The 19,396-nt window shown below is 38.2% G+C and overlaps 1 protein-coding gene across 1 annotated transcript in view; it reads right to left on the bottom strand.

Moving 5' to 3' along the window:
- Positions 1–19,396, bottom strand: part of BAZ1B (bromodomain adjacent to zinc finger domain 1B) — a 68,490-nt gene that overhangs the window by 24,241 nt on the left and 24,853 nt on the right. The window contains exons 6-10 of the mRNA XM_025425828.3: positions 18,265–18,462; positions 8,036–9,737; positions 4,365–4,503; positions 3,342–3,472; positions 533–638 (exon numbers count right to left, since the gene is read on the bottom strand). Of these exons, the coding sequence (XP_025281613.3) occupies positions 533–638; positions 3,342–3,472; positions 4,365–4,503; positions 8,036–9,737; positions 18,265–18,462 (2,276 nt within the window). The remainder of the gene's footprint in view (positions 1–532; positions 639–3,341; positions 3,473–4,364; positions 4,504–8,035; positions 9,738–18,264; positions 18,463–19,396) is intronic.

The following is a 19,396-nucleotide window of genomic DNA, read 5'->3' as shown; positions in this document are numbered from 1 at the left end:
TCTCTCTCTCTCTGTGTGTCTCTCATGAATAAATAAACAAAATCTTAAAAAAATAATAAAAATAAAAGGTCATTAAACCAAAATCAATCATAGGCAAAACAGTTAATGTAATCACAAAGTAAAAGAGACCCTCTCAAAACCTAGTTTCCTGCCTAAAAGGGAATTGACGCAAAAGCAGATCAATGGCTATGTATACAATTTTTATTCTTTAATTAATGAAGATGAAAATCCTAAATCTATTCCCAGGCTAAAAAGCACTTCTGATGCAATGTAACATCTATCCCAGAACATATACAAAGTTACATTATAACAGGGAAATAAAATTCCAAAGTTTAGTATAAATACATTCTTAGCAAAAAAAAAAAAAAAAAGGGGGGCTGCTTTTAATTTTAAAGCAATGAATTTACATATCTAAGAAATCAAAGTCATACATACATTATCTTAACAGATAATCACTGGTATCATTATATTAAATATTTTCTTAACATGAAAAGGAAAAAAGAAAGAGCAGCCAGATGAATGCTCACATTACCATAGATTCTGGCCTTGTTTGGGTATGGTGGTCTCTACAGCTACTTCTGTTGCTGGTCCAGGTTGTGTGCTCATGCTTGTGTTTTTGCCTAGGTTTGCTTTCTTACCTAAAAAATAAATAAATAAATAAACAAACAAACAGTAAACAATTTCCTGTTTCAAACCTAAGCAAGACACGGCGCCAAATCCAATAACACAGGTGCTGCCTATTAAATACACCCAACGTATAACAGGTGCTAATTTCTCTTAAATAGCTTATACATAGCACATTGACACTCTTGCTCTCTACTCAGCTAACAGTTGCACAGTTCAAAGTTTAGAGTATGGCAACTTAGAATAAGGGGGATGACTGAATAACTCTATCAAAACAAATAACTCATTTACTCCTTGTATGTTAAGGCTTAGCACAGAGGCATCTGTAGTGAAGCAGGGACAACTGAAACCTACAAACTACTATAAACTTACCCCTAGAGGCTTCAAGTGTCAACACGATGAACTTTTTTCTAAGCCAGCTCCTATATACTAACAGGACATGAATACAGATCTTAAGCCAATCTCTGAGGCCTCATCTAACACTATAATTGGTTCTGTCCCCTGCTCCGATTCTTTACCCTTTAGCCTGTCACTTTCCCCACACTACAAACACATCACCCTGTTAGTCTTCTGAGTCAAGTGATTTTGAAGAGACCTTGCCACGTGGGAATGAGAGTACATGAAGCAACAACATGCACCAGAAGTGAAGGGATGGAATGCCCATCTTCTCTTGGGAGCTAGAATCATGGAGACCTGATTTCTAAGGATACCCATTAAATTTCTGAGTAACATTATAAATTCAGTCTCTCCTGCTGGAAACTCTCCCCCAGTCTGAAGATCCTAACTGTACATTTACTGCTCTCAAACAGAACTGCCCTCCTGTGGATATTTATAAAGTCTACTAAAACTAGATTTTTCTACTAAAGTGCTTCAGTCTAACACTTAATTGAAGACACAGAGAGAGGGGCAGAGACACAGGCAGAGGGAGAAGCAGGCTCCATGCAGGGAGCCCAATGCAGAACTCGATCCCGGGACTCCAGGATCAGGCCCTGGGTGGAAGGCAGGCATTAAACCGCTGAGCCACCCAGGGATCCCCCCTAAAAATTTTCTTAAAGAAACATAATGATCTAGGGATCCCTGGGTGGCTCAGCGGTTTAATGCCTGCCTTCCACCCAGGGCCTGATCCTGGAGTCCCGGGATCGAGTTCTGCATTGGGCTCCCTGCATGGAGCCTGCTTCTCCCTCTGCCTGTGTCTCTGCCCCTCTCTCTGTGTCTCTCATGAATGAGTAAATAAAATCTTAAAAAAAAAAAAAAAAAAAAAAGAAACATATTGATCTAATATTTGAGAAGCAAATTTCATTAAGTCATGGTAAGTAGAGCTAGAAAGAAACTTGCAGATCATTTAACCAGTGGTTCTCCACAGGGAACCAACCAGGCTGTCTCCTAGGGGACATGTGGCAATGTCTGGAGACATAGCTGGTTGTCACTATTAGCATCTAGTCTGGTGAGGCCATGGCTGCTGCTGAATATCCTACAATGAACAGGACAACCTCCAACTATAAAAAATTACCCAGGGGTGCCTGGGTGGCTCAGTTACTTAAGTGTCCACCTCTTGATTTTTTTTTTAAGATTTTATTTATTTATTTATTTATTTATTTATTTATTTATTTTTAGAGATTCATTTATTCATTCAGAGAGAGAGAGACAGGCAGAGACACAGGCAGAGGGAGAAGCGGGCTCCATTCAGGGAGCCTGATGCAGACCTCGATCCTGGGACTCCAGGATCACACCCTGGGGCTGAAGGCAGCCGCTCAACCGCTGAGCCAACCAGGCGTCCCTAACTCTTGATTTTGGTTCAAGTCATGACCCCAGGGACGTGGGACTGAGTCCTGCATCAGGTTCTGCACAGGGCATGGAGCCTGCTTGGGCTCTATCACCCTCTGCCCCTCCTCCAACCCTTAAAAAAAAAAAAAAAAAAGGCATTATCTGACCCAAAATGTCAATAATGCTGAGGTTGAGGAAACCTGACCTAACCTGACCTTTTTTATTAAAAATTTTTTTCTTGAGATATTATACATATGAATATTGCAAATTTACACATAATGTATGTTCAATATATATGTGGCTCAAGAAAAAATATATATACACATCTATCAAAATATACTTGTGTATTTATTTATAAACTGAACATACCCATGTAACCAGAATCCAGATCAAGAAAAAGAACATCAGTGACCCTTTATGACCCTTTCTCACTTATTTTTAATTAGTTATTTGCTGTGTTTCCCCCTCACTAGAATTTCAGTTAAATGGCATTCAGGACCTTATCTGGCTTATTTGCTATCTTGTACCACAAAACATGAAAAACTAGGTGGCACACATGAGATGCTCTACTCAAACTGAATAAATAAACTCTGAAAGCAGAGGAAGAAGACCCGTAACTATCTTCTTAGCCCTTTACCTCAATTCCAGCCACTAAGGCACCTACCGAGACACTTCCAAGGAACAAAGTTTGAGGACTACTCATATAAAATCTAATACCTAGCTATTCTAATATTCAAGCTCTTTATCTTTTCACACTATACCTGAAACAAAGCTGATAATCAAATGCTAGTTTCCCTCCTAGATCCATGCATCTCACATTCTCCCGCCCCCATCAAATACATCTACCTAAGAAGACAATAAAGAAACTCTGCAAATAGAAAAAGTGACCAAGGAGAGACAGTCCTTAATAATGACCCTACTAGAAAGCGTAAAAGAACTGACAGAATACATACTACGGGGACAGTAATCTTCATCAGGAGAGTCTGCACGGTCTTTGCGGTGATTGAATCGGTAGTCGATGCTATCATGAACCCAGCCTTTTTCAATGAATAATCCTGGAACTTCATCTGAGAAGAGCCAGTATCTAGAAATCACAACCATATATTAATAAACTAATGACAAATCATGAGCACAGGATGACTTCAGTGTTAGAGGAATTGATACAGAGTATCACTGAACATTCAGACAGATACAAATGATAAAGTAAGGCACAGAATACCAACATTTTTTAAATTTGAGATTTGCTTTATAGCTTTAATTTTTTAAAATTTTTTTTTAAAGATTTTATTTATTTAAGAGAGATACACAGAAAGAGAGGAAGCAGAGACCCAGGCAGAGGGAGAAGAAGGTTCCTTGCAGGGAGCCTGATGTGGGACTCCATCCCAGGACTCTGGGATCACGCCCTGAGCCGAAGGCAGATGCTCAACCGCCGAGCCACCCAGGCGTCCCAATTTTTATAACTTCTAATATTTCTCTACTCTAGGTCCCACACAATGTACACATGTAAAACATATTACCATTTCTAATGACCTCTATTTGGATTGCGTTTCACCTATCATAATAATTTAAGCTCATATTTATGGTATCTTCCAGAACTGGGCCATATGATGGCTCAGTGGTGACTCAGTTGGTTAAGCATCTGCCTTCAGATCCTGAAGATCTGAGATCAAGTCCCTCATCAGGTTCCCCGCTCAGTGGAGAACCTGTTTCTCCCTCTAGCCCTGCTCAGGCTCCTGCTCTCTCTCAAATAAATAAATAAAATGTAAAAAAAAAAAAAAGAAGAACAGGATCATATCTTATTTAACTTTTAACTCTAACATGTGGGCAGAGAAAACATTCAATAAATATGTGATAAGCAATTGTTTCCAAAATCCATAAACAGGGAAGTTTTTCTATTCTAAATACTTTAGAGTTTCATAACTAGGAACAATATAATAACCCTAAAACATGACAAAAAAATAAATCTAATAACTTACCTGTTATGGTTTCTATCTGTACCAATAGGAGTCCTACGCATGACTAGCTTTGCCTTGGCAATTCCTTCCTGGAAAGCCTTCTCAGCAGCTGCTTTATGCTTTCGTATTCGTTCTTCTTCAGCTTCGCGTTCTAGTTTCACTAGTAAAGATCAAAAGAATCAACTAGATATGTTTCCTAATAATTCCTATTCTTATAAATTAAATAAGATACGGAACAGAAAATATAAAGGGAGATTTCTATCAAACCTTAGCTTCCTTCTCCTAATTCTGATCTGTTGTAAGAAAGTTTTAAAAAAGATTTTATTTATTTGACAGAGTGTGAGCTAGAGGGAGAGGAAGAAAGAGAATCTGAAGCAAATTCGATCACTACCCAAGATCACGACCTGAGCCAAAACCAAGAGCTGGCTGCTCAACCGACTGAGACCACCCAGGCACTCCTATAAGGTAGAAATTTCTGTCTGGTTTTCCTATGTCCTTTGAATTCTGGTCATACTGCAGCCATCAACTCAGTGAAAATTCTTTTCTCTCCAAAATTTAACTTTAGTAATTAGATTAATTTTATTAATAGTTTAAAATGAAATATTAAAACAGTCTTTAAGGGGTACCAGGGTGACTCAGGCAGTTAAGTGTCTGCCCTAGCTCAGGTCATGATCCCAGGGTCCTGGGATGGGCAGCTCCTACCCTCACTCTCACTCTGCTCTCTCAAATAAATCAATAAAATCCAAAACAACAAAAAACCTTAAGTGGAATTATTTGATCCTCAAAATGATCAGAATGAATAAAACCGGAATAGCTATTTCAAAATGAAACCTACTTCAGTCCTGAGAAATTTTATCATAATTCAGCTTATTAATTAATTAGCCTCAGTGACAAAAAAAAAAAAAAAAAAAAAAAAAAGACCTAAGAAAGCAAAGGCAGGCAAGTACTTGTGCATAATAGCAATCAATGCATACTGAACACCATTTAGGGGGTTATTCAGTAAGTTACTAATGTTAATGATGAAAAAAAACGTTTTGGGGCACCTGGGTGGCTTAGTTGGTTAAGTGTCTGACTCTTGGTTTCAGCTGAGGTCATGATCTCAGGGTCATGAGATGAAGCCCCATGTCGATTCTCCACACTTGAGATTATCTCTCTCCCTCTGCCCCTGCCCAAGCTTGTAGGCTCTAAAATAAATAAACTTTTTTAAAAAAAAGTTTTAATCAACTTATTTCTGATCATTCATTATATGGGTTTATTTCATTCAGACAGAAATTTCTCTCAATAACAAAAACAGCCATGTAATCTTGCCTTTTTAGTTTTTCTATAACTGTAACAAATTTTGAAACTCAAAGTATAGAGCACTACCATTTACAATGCTAAAATTTTTTTTTTAACGATTTTATTTATATATTCATGAGAGAGAAGCAGAGGGAGAAACAGGCTCCCCCTGGAGCAGGGAACCTGATGCAGGGCTCGATCTCAGCCACCTTCTTTGTAGAAATTAACAAGCTGATTCTAAAATTACCATAGAATCATGAGGGACCCCAGAACATACAAACCTATTTTGAAAAAGAGTAAATTAGAAAAATTCACACTTCCCCACTTCAAACTTACTACAAAGCAACAGTAATCAAGACATTGGTATGGTATAAGGACAGACATATAGATCAATACAGGAGAACTGAGTCCAAAAACAAACCAGTGCGGCTATAGCCAATCATTTTTGATAAGGGTGCCAAGATCATTCCACGGAGAAAGAACAGTTATTTGAATAAATGATGCTGCAACATCACTGAACAGCCACATACAAAAGAGTAAGGTTGGATCCATACTCTCATACCATATACAAAAATTAACTCAAAATGAATCAAAGACCTAAATATAAGAGCTAAAGACCTTGGATATGGCAATAGATTCTTAGGTATGACACCAAAACCTCAAGCAAAACCAAAGAAAAAAATACACAAACTGGACTTCATCAAAATTTTTAGACTTTGTGCTTCAAAGGATACTATCAAGAAAGTAAAGAGACAACACACAAAATGAGCGAAAATATCTGCAGATCGTTTATCTGACAAGGGACTTATGTCTAGAATACATAAAGATCTCTTACAACTCAATAATAAAAAGGCAAACCAATTTGAAATGGGCAAAAGATCAGACTATTCCTCCAAAGGAGATATGACCAACAGACATATGAAGATGCCTGACATCATTAATTATGAGGATGTGTATCAAAACCACAATGACCTACCAATTCAGAACCACTAGAATCAAGGAGTCGTTTAACAAGTTTTGTTGGGGATACAGACAAGTGGAGAAATCAGAATTCTCACACACTACCAGTACACATATGTAAAATTGTGCAGCCACTTTGGAAAAAGTGTGGTAGTTCCCCCAAACAGTTAAAGGACAGCTATCATGTGACCCAGCAATTCCATTCCAGTATATACCCAAGAAAAATGAGAATGTCCACACAAAATCTTACATACCAATGCTTACAGCAGCATTAGGCATAGTACCCAAAAGGTGGAAACCAACTAAGTGTCCACCAACTAATGAATGGATAAACAAAATGTGACAGACTAAAACAATGGAGTATTATTCGGGCATAAAGGAAATGAAGTACTGACACATGCTACAACATGGATGAACCCTGAAAACACTATGCTTCATCAAAGAAGCCAGACACAAAAGACCACACATTTACTCTATGATTCCATTCATATGATATGTCTGAACAAGTAAATCTGGATGGACAGGGTGGTGATAGCTAAAGAGTCGAGGGTTTCCTTTTGAGATGAATATGTTCTAAAATTGTAACAAAAGTTACACACATCTGTGAATATATTAAAAAAAACAAGGTGTTATATGTTATAAATAGACAAGTTGTACATATATGAACTATTAAAGCTGTCTAAAAATGTTCAGATTTGGGGCACCTGGGTGGTACAATCAGTCGGTCAAGCATCCAGCCCTTGGTTTTGGCTCAAGTTATGATCTCAGGGTTTTGAGATGAAGCCCCCACACAGCTCTGCACTCAGCATGGAGTCTGAGTTTCTCTCTCCCTCTCCCACTACCCCTCCCCTTTATACTCTCCCTTAAATAAATAAATCTTTTTTAAAAAATGTTCAGATTTGATGGTGCTATCAAAGCCCCCAAATTTTATATTCTTACATCTATGATAAAGGAAAGATTAATATGAGTTGGCAACTGCTGAGGGCTTCAAATACCTTGTCATTCAATTGTTAAAACATTCTTAAAAAATAAATAAATAAAAATTAAAAAAAAAATAAAACATTCTTAACAACAAGCACAGGAGAATAGTGAGGCATGGATAAGTAACTTGCCCAAAGTAATACAGTTAAGTCAGAGGTAGGGTTTGAAACCAGACCAGCAATTCTCAAGTCCTATGTGCTTTCCACTGTATCTATTTGTGAATTTGGTCCTTCACTAGATGCAGCGAAGATGCCCCTGTCACATTAATCCAAGTTAAACCATCATTTGCAGAAGGGCAGGCTGCACACTCCCACTGGAGTAATAGGTACATACCCAGTGGGGTCTAGCCTACCGCACACAGAAATAACATAGAAGAGTTATGACAAATAGAGCCTCTACCATTAGCTCGGCAATTTCCTTCCTTCTACTATCTTCTAAAGGGTTTCTTTTCTGCTCTCAACACAAGATTTTACCTTTCATCTCTCTCTCCTGGATTTCACGTTCCTTCTTGGCCTGGATGGCAAGCAGCCGCCTGCTCTTCACGGCACTGATCATATCTTCGGCTCCCAGGTCTACCTGGGGCTCAAACTTCACCACCTCTTTTTTCCTATCAGGTTTGCCTAGCCCATTCTCCTCTTTTCCATTTTCCTTGTTTCTGGCTTCCATTTCTTTCCTTTTCTGTTTCTCTGCTCTCTTCTTATCATTCTCTTCCTTCAGTACAGCAAGCCGTTCTTTCCATAGCTCTGCAGACATCTGCTGTCTGGTTTCCATGTGGTCCTGCACGGAGTACGTCATGAGGATGCGGTGGCAAAGTGCTGTCAAGATCTGGAGCTTCTCTTCTGATGTTAGTTCAAAAAACTCCGAAGTCTCTAGCTTCTCTAGGAACTCATCTTGTACTTCATTGTCCTCAAATGGTGCTGAATCTTTATTGTCATCTGTGTCAGAGCCCTCACTTTCTTCCTGAACATCAGATCTGCGCAAGCAGAGCCGCACCAGCTCTGAAACAGAATGGAGAGTCAGCGGGATTTCTGACAGCTTCATTCCCAATTCACCATAGTCTTCTGCTATTTCGTCCTGTAATAAGGTCTGTAAGAGGATGACCAACACTCTATTCAGGTATAAAAAGCCGCCTTTTTCTGCACTCAAGGCTTCCATGAGGGACACAGCAGTAATGGGATACTGAGCATCTGGTAAGAGTAGCCCCGAGTAACAGCTCAAGAACTCCACCACCATGGCCACATCCCCAAAGAGCGTGTTGGGCAGCCCCTCAGGGGTATCCACCAATCTAAATGCTGGAAGGCTTTTGCCAGTTAATTCTTGGTCCTCGTACCTCTTCTGTTTTTCTAGTTTCTCAAGCATTTCTTTCTCTCTCCGCTCCTTGGCTTTCTCCTTCAACTTTTCTTTCAGCTCCTCTCGTTTCTTTTTCAAATATTCTTTGCGTTGCTCTTCAGACATAGAGGCCCACCGTTTTTTGTGCTCTAGAAGCTCAAAGCGTTTTTGAACAATACTTCGCAGCTCTTCTGGGAGGCGAGCTCTATCTTCACTAGAGAGAAGACGAGCCGTTTTGGAGATAACACAGGACAGGGCACTCTTCTTATCCTCCCTGTCTTTGTTTTCTTTGTAGTAGGCAATAAGGTGTAGGGCAGCAGGAGGCAAATGTTTATGTGGTTTACTAGAGGACCTGGCTGTACCCCCAGAGTTCCGTGGGGCTCGTGTCATCTTCTGAGTGCCTTTGGCCATATCCAACAAAGTCATCTGCTTCATTTTGGTTTTAGGAGTCTTCAAACCCTTTTTGGGAGATTTGGAATTACCTGTAGATTTCTGTCCATTAAGGATGCCTTTACTTCTGCCCTTTGCTTTCAAAGGTTTATCACTGTGCTTTCCCGATTTCTTGGCAGGTGGGCCCTTCTTAGGAATGTGAAAGTTAGCATGCAGCTTATTGGGTGACATCATCTTCATCACTTCTTCTAAATGTTCTTCTGGAGATCTGGAATTCTTGGAGTTCTTCACTTTGAGTGGCGAGCCATTCAACGATTTCTTCAAGTGTACATGACACCATAACTTGGGATTTAGTGGTGAATTCAGAGAAGAGTTGTCTGTCTTAGATTTTTTTGAGGGCTTCCTATCTGGGGATCCAGTATTCTTCCTCTTAGTAGAAGGGTTAAGAGTCATGTACTAGAATTTAAGAATAACAGCAAAATTAATTTTAAAAACTAATTTAAAGAAGCAATATTTAAGCATCATATAGGCCCTTTGCCCAGCGAGCCAGGTAAAGCTACATATTCATTTCTGTCCACAGACACTACATCCCTGAAGAAACAAAGATGAGTGTTAGCTAATGTTTTGGCCACATCAATACAAAATTCTCTTGATACCCAGACTTAATAATCCATACTCTGTAATTAGACATTTATGCTATGTAACTAATTTTGTTAATATACAGTGCTAGCAATTCTTAAAAACTTAAATGAAATCTGTGAACCCTTTCTCCAGAAGCAACATACAAAAATTATTCATACAACTTTAGAGTGTATTCGTGGATCCCAGACTAAATGCCTGATCTAGATAATGGCAACATCTAAGGAGTTAATAATTACTCTGGATTTCTTAGCATTTAAACCTGTTTCAACTGGTAGCACCAAGCAGAAAGTACACTATTTAAGGTTTTATTTTTTTTTTTGGTCTAAATGCAGAAGCATATTTTATTAAAAGTAACACAACAACAACAAAAAAATCACTGCTCACAAACAGGGAGCCCATGTGCCACGAGCTCTGGTTCCTCAAACTTCCCTTTGTTTTCTTCCCGCCCATCAAGAACTCATTCCCATGAATGTTATTAATTTTAAATTCCCTATATTCTCAATCTCACATGCTTTGTTTTTTTTTTAAGATTTACTTATTCATGAGACACACACAGAGAGAGGGGCAGAGACACAGGCAGAGGAAGAAGCAGGCTCCCTGCGGAGAGCCTGATGCAGGACTTGATCCCAGCACCCCGGGGGAATCATGACCTGAGCCGAAGGCAGCTGCTCAACCACAGAGCCACCGAGATGCCCCTACATCTCTTCTTTCAGCATCCCCTCATATCCTTCAAATTCATTCCCTCTAGTAGCCCAACTCTGCAATCCTCCAATCCCATCAGGGCCTTAAGTCCATTAATTCTATCACACTTTCCCCCACACTCTCTTGTCCCTTTTACTCACATTAAATTCCAGTCTGTTGATAGAATCAATCTCGCAGAAATCTACAGTCCCAATGCCTTTCCTGCTCTATCATACCAAGCTACTTTTGGCCTGCACATGTTTAGCTTACCCATGACTGGAATAAAAGACGCAAAGACAATGTGTGGTCTTACTTTAAAAACAGAACCAGTTACCTCAAAGGTGTCCTGAATGCCATCCAGTAATGACATATTGTCCCTTAGTCCATTCACTTCACTCTCCTCTGGACACGTTATCTCCTGCCCCCTCAATCCTCCACCTTGATCCCCTCAGAGAGAATTAGTTAATAGGCTAGAACCTAGTCAACTTGTCATAATACCACTGTTTCTGTTTAAGTGTGTATTTAAAAAAAAAAAAACCACAAAACAACCCAAGTGCTGATTTTGAAATTTTTAAGAATGTAATTACAAAGAAAATACCTAAACTACAGGCTAAATGAAATACTAACCAAGCAATGAAAAAGCAGAGCCATTTTTACAAAAATTCAAGTGAGTAGGAGGGAGACTAGATAACCTCTGGAATATGTGGTTTTTGTTACCAAAAGCAACTAAGCACAGAGGGCACTTGGAGACGAACCTAACTTGAGGTTTCTGGGTGAGAAGGCTGAATTACACAGAAGATGGGAGGCAGCGGGTAAGACAGGCCAGTATGAGAGGACCTGCAAGCAAGGAAGCAGCTACAGACCATCGAAGATAAAACAGTGAGCCCTTTGAAAAAGGCAAGGGAAGTGCTACAGTGAAAGAAATCCCAGAGAGGATACGGAGGAACACCTACACTCTTGACGGGCATAACCAAACAGATATGGTAAAATTTAATAAGCAGTACAGCAATGCCAAATAAAATTTAAACAGTACAGATATAATCATCCAACAGACAGACTTATAGAACCAAGGCAGCACGAGGAGGAGAAATATGGTCTGCAACAAACAAGTAGGCCATACCTAACATCTTTCTCCTGGCCAAGCCTCTAAATTCAAAGGCCAATCTGCCTCTTAAGGACTACAGGCAATTACAGACTACTGTCCTCCAGCTAGCTATTTTTGTTCCCCAATTATCGTCCTCAATATCTGCTAACAAAAAGTTTCATAGTTGACGGAATATAAACAGTATCTAACCGTAACTCAGGGGGATACTTTCCCTAGAAGCAGAATTTCCTAGTTCTGTTTCCCCAGAATTACGTTTCAAAATGCTAAAATGAGTAAGCAAAGATGACTTACATGAGCTCTCCTGATGGACAGTAATGGTAGCAATACTCCAAAGAGAACAGTGTTTCAGAGACCACCCTACAAATCACAGAAAAAGGCCCAAAACTACCCTGGCAGGAATCAAAGACATACAGTAAGTGCCTTCCAAAAGTTAACCATCTTCTTCAACTAGCCTTGGAAAATCTTCAGAGTATAGACCACACAGGTTGATAGTTCTAATGCTGAGGGTAACCAGCTACTGATACTTCTAATGCTGAGGATAACCGGCTATCTTTAAAGTCATTTCAAAATGAAATTTATCACTAAAAAGTAGTAGTATGAGACTATGTTAATAGAGTCTTTTAATAGAGGCTATTATAATTAGGCCACTTCTTAATTTACTGATTCTTTTTCTATTTAAAAAGTCACTCAAATTATCATAAGGTTCTTTAATTTTCTTCTACTTAGCAGCACTATATTTTCCAGCAATGATGTGAGAAGAAAAGGCTGGGATGGCTTAGCCATTTGAGGGTCCAACCACCCCATTTTTGTTTACAAGGCGTGTGGTTTTCTTGCCAAACCATACCATGTAATTTTTTTTTCTTAAAAATGAAAAAAATTAACTCACCCAACCCCCTCCCAACAGGCCAGCTCCCTGCTTGAGCAGTCCTTCAGTAACTGGATCATCTCAGCATAGGGCATGCTGGGCAGTCACAGCCAAATGGGAGCCAGCATGGCTGCTCAGGGGGATCTGAAAAAGTATAAAACCACTTATGTGCTAAGGGTTTCCCCTATCCCCCATTCAGCATAATGGGGGATTATCTACTTAAGTAGTGTACAGGGAGGGAAAAAAGAATGGACATTGAAATAGCAGTATTGTATGTAGCTTTAGGCAAAGGCCCTTCCCTAAATGCTAAACAGGAACGAAGTATTTACGAATGACTCAGCAACTTGAAAAATGGTGTATACAATTCCATACCTGGTTCCCTGTCACCTCAAACAAACCACCAACACAAATAAGAAAATCTAATAAGATAAAAATGAAGAAACTTTATTTATAGTGGCTCATTCAGATGCTAAATTTAACTTAACAGTAAGCAGCAAAAACCATGAATTGGAAAACTTTAGCAATCTATATTCTGATTCTTCACTCTTCTCCTTCACCTAAGGAGCCATGGTAGGAGTTTTAAGGCAACATTCACAGTGAGCTTGCCTCAATCTCCAGATATCTTTATCAGCAAATATACAAAATACGTTACCATAAAATGGTTTTAAGTGTTTTTAAAGTTAACAATTTATTTTTTAAGTGCTTCTGCTCTAGTCTCTAGCTCATAAATAAAATTCAAGAGGCAAATTTAAAGAAATAATTTAAAACCATGAACACTTATTTAAAACATTAATTAGAAGAGATAAACATCTTTCAAGATATGTAATAATTAACATCATTAGTAATGAGACAAAATTACATCACATGCCTTCTGATATGCTTCACTAAGAACACAACAATTCTGTGGTACTTCTACCCAAAATCCACAGCCTGAAAATAATCATGTGGAAACAGCCACAAATTGAGAAGCATCACACAAAAACGATCAGCTTGTATTCTTAAACAACATCAAGGTTCTTGAAAAACAAAGGGGAAAGATGGCTCCAGATCACAAGAGACCTCAGTTTCCTAACAAGTCACAAGACAAGGAAACATAACTGCACTGGATCCTATTAAAACCAAACCAAGGGGGACACCTGGGTGGCTCAATGGTTTGAGCGTCTGCCTTTGGCTCAGGGCGTGATCCCGGGATCTGGGATTGAGTCCCACATCGAGCTCCCTGCATGGAGCCTGCTTCTCCCTTTACCTGTGCCTCTCTCTGTGTCTCTCATGAATAAATAAATCTTAAAAAAACAAACAAACAAACAAACAAACAAACTAAAGGATGCCTGGGTGCTCAGTGGCTGGGCACCTGCCTTCGGCTCAGGGCGTGATCCCAGGATCCAGGATGGAGTCCCGCATTGGGCTCCCTGCAGGGAGCCTGCTTCTCCCTATGCCTATGTCTCTGCCTCTCTCTGTCTCTCATGAATAAATAAATATTTTTAAAAATATATACATATCTTTTTGGCTAAGAGGACAGTATTGGAACAATTTTCAAAATTTGTGTAAGGACCGCAGATAATAGTATTGCTTCAAAGCTAATCTTCTGACTTCACCAACTGTACAATAGCTATGTTAGAAAATACCGCTGTCTTTAGCACCTGAATGGCTCAGTCAGTTAAGCATCTGACTCTTGGGTTAGACTCAGGTCATGATCTCAATGTCATGAGACAGGCTCCACGCTCAGCCTGGAGTCTGCTTGGGATTCTCTCTCTCCTTCTATTCCTCCTCTTGCTCATGCTCACTCTCTCTCCAATAAGTTAATAAACAAAATCTTTTAGAAAAAGAAAAGAAAAGAAAGAAAAAAAGAAAGGGAGAAAGAAGAAAGAAAGAAAGAAAGAAAGAAAGAAAGAAAGAAAGAAAGAAAGAAAGAAAGAAAGAAAAGAAAAAAGAAAGAAAAGAAAAAAGAAAGAAAGAAAGAAAGAAAGAAAGAAAGAGAAAGAAAGAAAGAAAGAAAGAAAGAAAGAAAAGAAAGAAAGAAAGAAAGAAAAAGAAAGAAAGAAAGACATATTCTTGTCTTTAGGAAGCACATATTCAAGGGTATTCTCAATGACTCAAAAGAAAATTTGTGTAAGAAAGAAAATAATAAAACAAATGTGGTAAATGTTAACATCTGAGGAATTCACTTGAAGGTGTACAGAAAAAATTCTTCATAGTAATTTTCTGTATGAAATTATTTCAGAATAAATAAATAAAATTTATTAAAAACCCTATTTAAGTCAGTCCAAATTATGCCAGGATTCCAAAAGTCTAAAATAGTTATTTAGTTGTTACATCTCTATCCAAAAGCTACCCTACTAGGATATATTACCCTGAAATAAGAGTTCAAACATTGTGGACTGAGTAACAAAACACTAGAGCTGCAATGTATTATACCAAAGGCAATGGGGCCAAAATGGCAGATTCCATCTTAGATGACCATTATCAAATTCCTTGTAAATCATTCTCAAAAAAAAAAAAAGAAAAAAAATCATTCTCCCAAGTCATTATCTCTAAACTCAATTGGCAGTTGCATTTTTCTCAATAAATGGTACCTCTTATAGAGATGAATTCACTAGCCACATACCTATTACATCTATGCTAAAGATCACAGAATATAAAATGAGTAAGATAGTTCTTATATATTCAAGTAATTTATGTTCTAGAGGTTTTTTTTTTAATTTTTATTTATTTATGATAGTCACACACAGAGAGAGAGAGAGAGGCAGAGACACAGGCAGATGGAGAAGCAGGCTCCATGCACCGGGAGCCCGATGTGGGATTCGATCCTGGGTCTCCAGGATCGCGCCCTGGGCCAAAGGCAGGCGCCAAACCGCTGCGCCACCCAGGGATCCCTGTTCTAGAGTTTATAGGACAACAAACACACTCTCATCCTATCAGGTCCTACTCAGATAACACTCCAACTTCCAAATCTCTAAATAACTTTCCACTCTCCCACCTAAGCTCCCCATCAGTCCTTTCCTTAAACTACTGCTCAGAACTTGCTTCCTCTCCAGGTCTCCTCTCTCTCCACAGTAGCTGCATTTGGCAGCCTAGTAGAACGTGAAATTCTATGAAAATCAAAGAGAAAAAATTTTTAAACGTTTTGCCTTTGGGATAGGCAGATAATATGTGACCAACTTGAATCCTCAACACACTACTTAAAATTTCCTTTAGCTAAGGAAAGAATCCAGAACATTGTTTTATGGTCTTCTTATCTGTGTCTTTACTATATTATATTAGGTCCTGAGCTACTCTAAGTTCTTTAAGAAAACTACAAACAGGAAAAACACAACTCCTATACAAAACTCAGGAGACAAAACAATGTCAAACAGTATTGGAGAATAAGAAATATTGTGTAGACTGGTATTTTACAGAAGTTTAAGCAAAAACACAGTCTTCTTATACCACTTTAATCCAAACAAGCTTATACTTCCTAGTCTCTATCTTGATTATAGCCAAATCCCATTAAGTTAGTATCTTAAGCCCTCATTAGAAAATTTCAGAGTAGAGGATTTCTTCAGAAACTGCTTCTTGGGATCCAAGTTCCTGGAATTCTAGTCTCTGGCTCCTACAAAAAATGTGTATCAGCTTTTTTGTTTTAATAAGCCGTTTACCCATAAATAACAAAGACCTTTTACCCATAAATAATACTTATTTAGCCTCTTTTTTTTAACTTTGTCTTTCTTTCATGTTATTCATATACTCGAATCACTAAACAAAAATACATAAAAGGTGGAAGATTTAAAAAGAGAGGAAAATATTTAAGGACTCAAATGATCCAAGAGTCTAAAACTCATTCAGAGATGATTCTGTATAGGATTTTCATACAGTAATGAGAACAATCTTATATCCACTGAAAGCTGTTATCACAGCTCCGAAACTCTTTAACAATGAAATGACAAAGATTTAAAATTTCCCCTCAATAAATAAAAAAGTTTAGGTTTACCATAGTTCCAAAGAAACTTTACTCCTAAATCTAGAAAAAGCAAATTAATTTCTAAATGTTTATTTTTATGCAAATAATAGAAATGTAAAGAGCATAGGAACAGAACTTGATCATGCTGGTCTAGAATAGGAAAACAAGTGATAAAACTAGTTAGAGAAGTAAAATTATTTCTCAGTATTACTTTTGTCAGCAAAATGAACCTAAAATAATAGAACTAATTTAATTGTATGACTCCAGATGTGCTTAGTTTTTCAAAACAAAAAGGGTCGGAAAAACAATCATGAGGGCACCTGGATGGCTCAGTGGTTGAGCGAACATCTGCCTTTGGCTCAGGCTGTGATCCTGGGGTCCTGTGATTGAGCCCCACATCTCCACAGGGAGCCTGTTTCTCCCTCTGCCTAGGTCTCTGCCTTTCTTTCTGTGTCTCTCATGAATAAATAAATAAAATCTTAAAAACAAAACAATCATGGAACTCTGACTTAGTTTTAATGGATCAGCAGCTCTGTTGTCACTGTCCCATTCTGGTCCTAAGACCAAGATGAGCTATCGGTATGCAAAATCCGTCAACTTGCTACAAAGACACAAATAAAATCAACATTAAAAAAATCTTATTGGACAAACCGTGAGATGAAAAAGACAGTAAGAAATCTGAGGCAATTGTCTTGGCTTTTATTTTACTTTCTGTTGGTTCTAATTAGACTAGCCTCAGCTCCTGCATCTGGAAAATAAGATTATATATACACACACCCCCAACACAACACTACTTTATAAGAAATGTTTTGAAGATCAAATGAGCTGATTAACCAAAAAAACCCCAACACATTCTCAAGAGGGAAATACTAGATTTTCTACTAATCTGTCATACAAGTAATACTCATTTCAAGTCTTTTGTAAGGATACCGGGGTGTTTGATCATCTTATCTGTATACAAATTCAGTTTTCAGGGTGCCTGGGTGGCTCAGTCAGTTAGGTACCTCCCTTCAGCTTGGGTCATGATCTAAGAGTCCTGGGATCAACAACAGGCTCCCTGCTCAGCGGGGAGTCTGCTTCTCCTTCTCCCTCTTGCCCTCCCCCAGCTCGTGCTCGCTCACTCTCTTCAGTAAAAATAAAATCTTTTTTAAAAGAAACAAATTCAGTTTTCATTCTTAGAAATCAATCTAAGAAATACTTTTTTCTATTTATACCATACCTCATTCCAAGAAGAATCTGAGGCAAAAAACCATATATATATACATACGCACACATATAATACGCATATAGATATGCATATATGCATACATGCATATATATGCATACATATACATATATTTTTTTTTTAAGATTTTATTTATTTATGAGAAGCACAGAGAGGAGAGAGAGAGAGAGAGAGAGGCAGAGACACAGGCAGAGGGAGAAGCAGGCTCCCTGCAGGGAGCCCAACGCGGGACTCGATCCTGGGTCTCCAGGATCACACCCTGGGCCGAAGGCAGCGCTAAACCGCTGAGCCACCAGGGCTGCCCTACATATATATTTTTTAATTATGCAACCATAGTAAAAAATAAATCAAACTAGGAGAGATATTCAATACCAATCCCACATCATCATCTACATAAAACAAAGAGATGTGAAAATTTCTGAATCCATTTTCTGATTTGAGAGTTCAAAATCTAATTGGAGCCACCAACAGAGAAAACAAACTCATCTAACAGTGTTATTTCTGTTTAAAAATTAATAGTGACCTTACCTTGTATGGATCAAGCAAAAAGTCACTGAACTTGCTAGGCAGGGAATATTTCTTCACCAATTCATCTTCTACCACCCATGGTGCATTTTCACCAGTACCAGCCCGTAATGCGTTATGCCGTATAAAGTATCGAAGTATCTCTTTATTTGGTGGGCGTTCTGTACGAATCAAGCTGTCTGCTGGCACATTACTGATGATCTAGGTTAACAAATATAAATAACTTACCACTGGGGTATAAAGCAATTAACCAGTGAAAACAAAGATTTATGTTCTCTCCAGAAAAATCGTAATTCCCTCTATGAAATATGGCTATAAACTAGATGAAACAAAAAGAATAATTTTCAGAGACAGAATATTAAATTAAACACATCCCTAGGCAATTTATCAGTATGTATGAGTCCTAAAAATGTGCATACCCATTGAACCAGCAATTCCTCTAATACGAATTTGGAAGTAAATGGATAATTAACAACTGCTTATAAAAGGAAAAAAAGGGGGGGGGACTACATAAGGTGTATCAGTAAGGGAATCATTGTTTTAAATTAAAATACATCCATATAATGGATACAACCATTATACATATATAATATACACAAACATATAATTATATGTAATATATTATCTACAATATATTTAGCAAGGGGAAAAGTGTTTCTCAATCAGGACAAATTTATTAGAATCATCTAAAAGTGCTATTAAAATGTAGATGATTAGGCTCCAAACTTACTGAATCAGAAGTGCCTCTGGCAGTAGAGTGTGGGAATCTACATTTTTAATAAACTCCCCCTGGTGACTATCAGACACCCTACAACCTGAAAATACTGTTTCAGAAAAAAATTTAATGACATCACAGATCTTCATCATATAGTAAATGAAAAAAAGCAAGTTTAAAAACAGTATATATAAAATACTCCTTTATTTTAAATATTTTATCTATTCATTCATGAAAGACACAGGGAGAGAGGCAGAGACACAGGCAGAGCGGGAAGCAGACTCCCTGCAGGGAGCCCGATGTGGGACTTAATCTTGGAACCAGGATCACGCTCTGAGCCAAAGGCAGGCAGTCAACCACTGAGCCACCGAGGTGTCCCTAGTATACCTCTATTTTTAAAAGTCACTTAAAAGCTAATCT

The sequence above is a fragment of the Canis lupus genome, chromosome 6, assembly GCF_003254725.2.
Source record: "Canis lupus dingo isolate Sandy chromosome 6, ASM325472v2, whole genome shotgun sequence".
Taxonomy (NCBI): Eukaryota; Metazoa; Chordata; class Mammalia; order Carnivora; family Canidae; genus Canis; species Canis lupus.
This window is presented reverse-complemented; position numbering and strand designations above follow the sequence as displayed.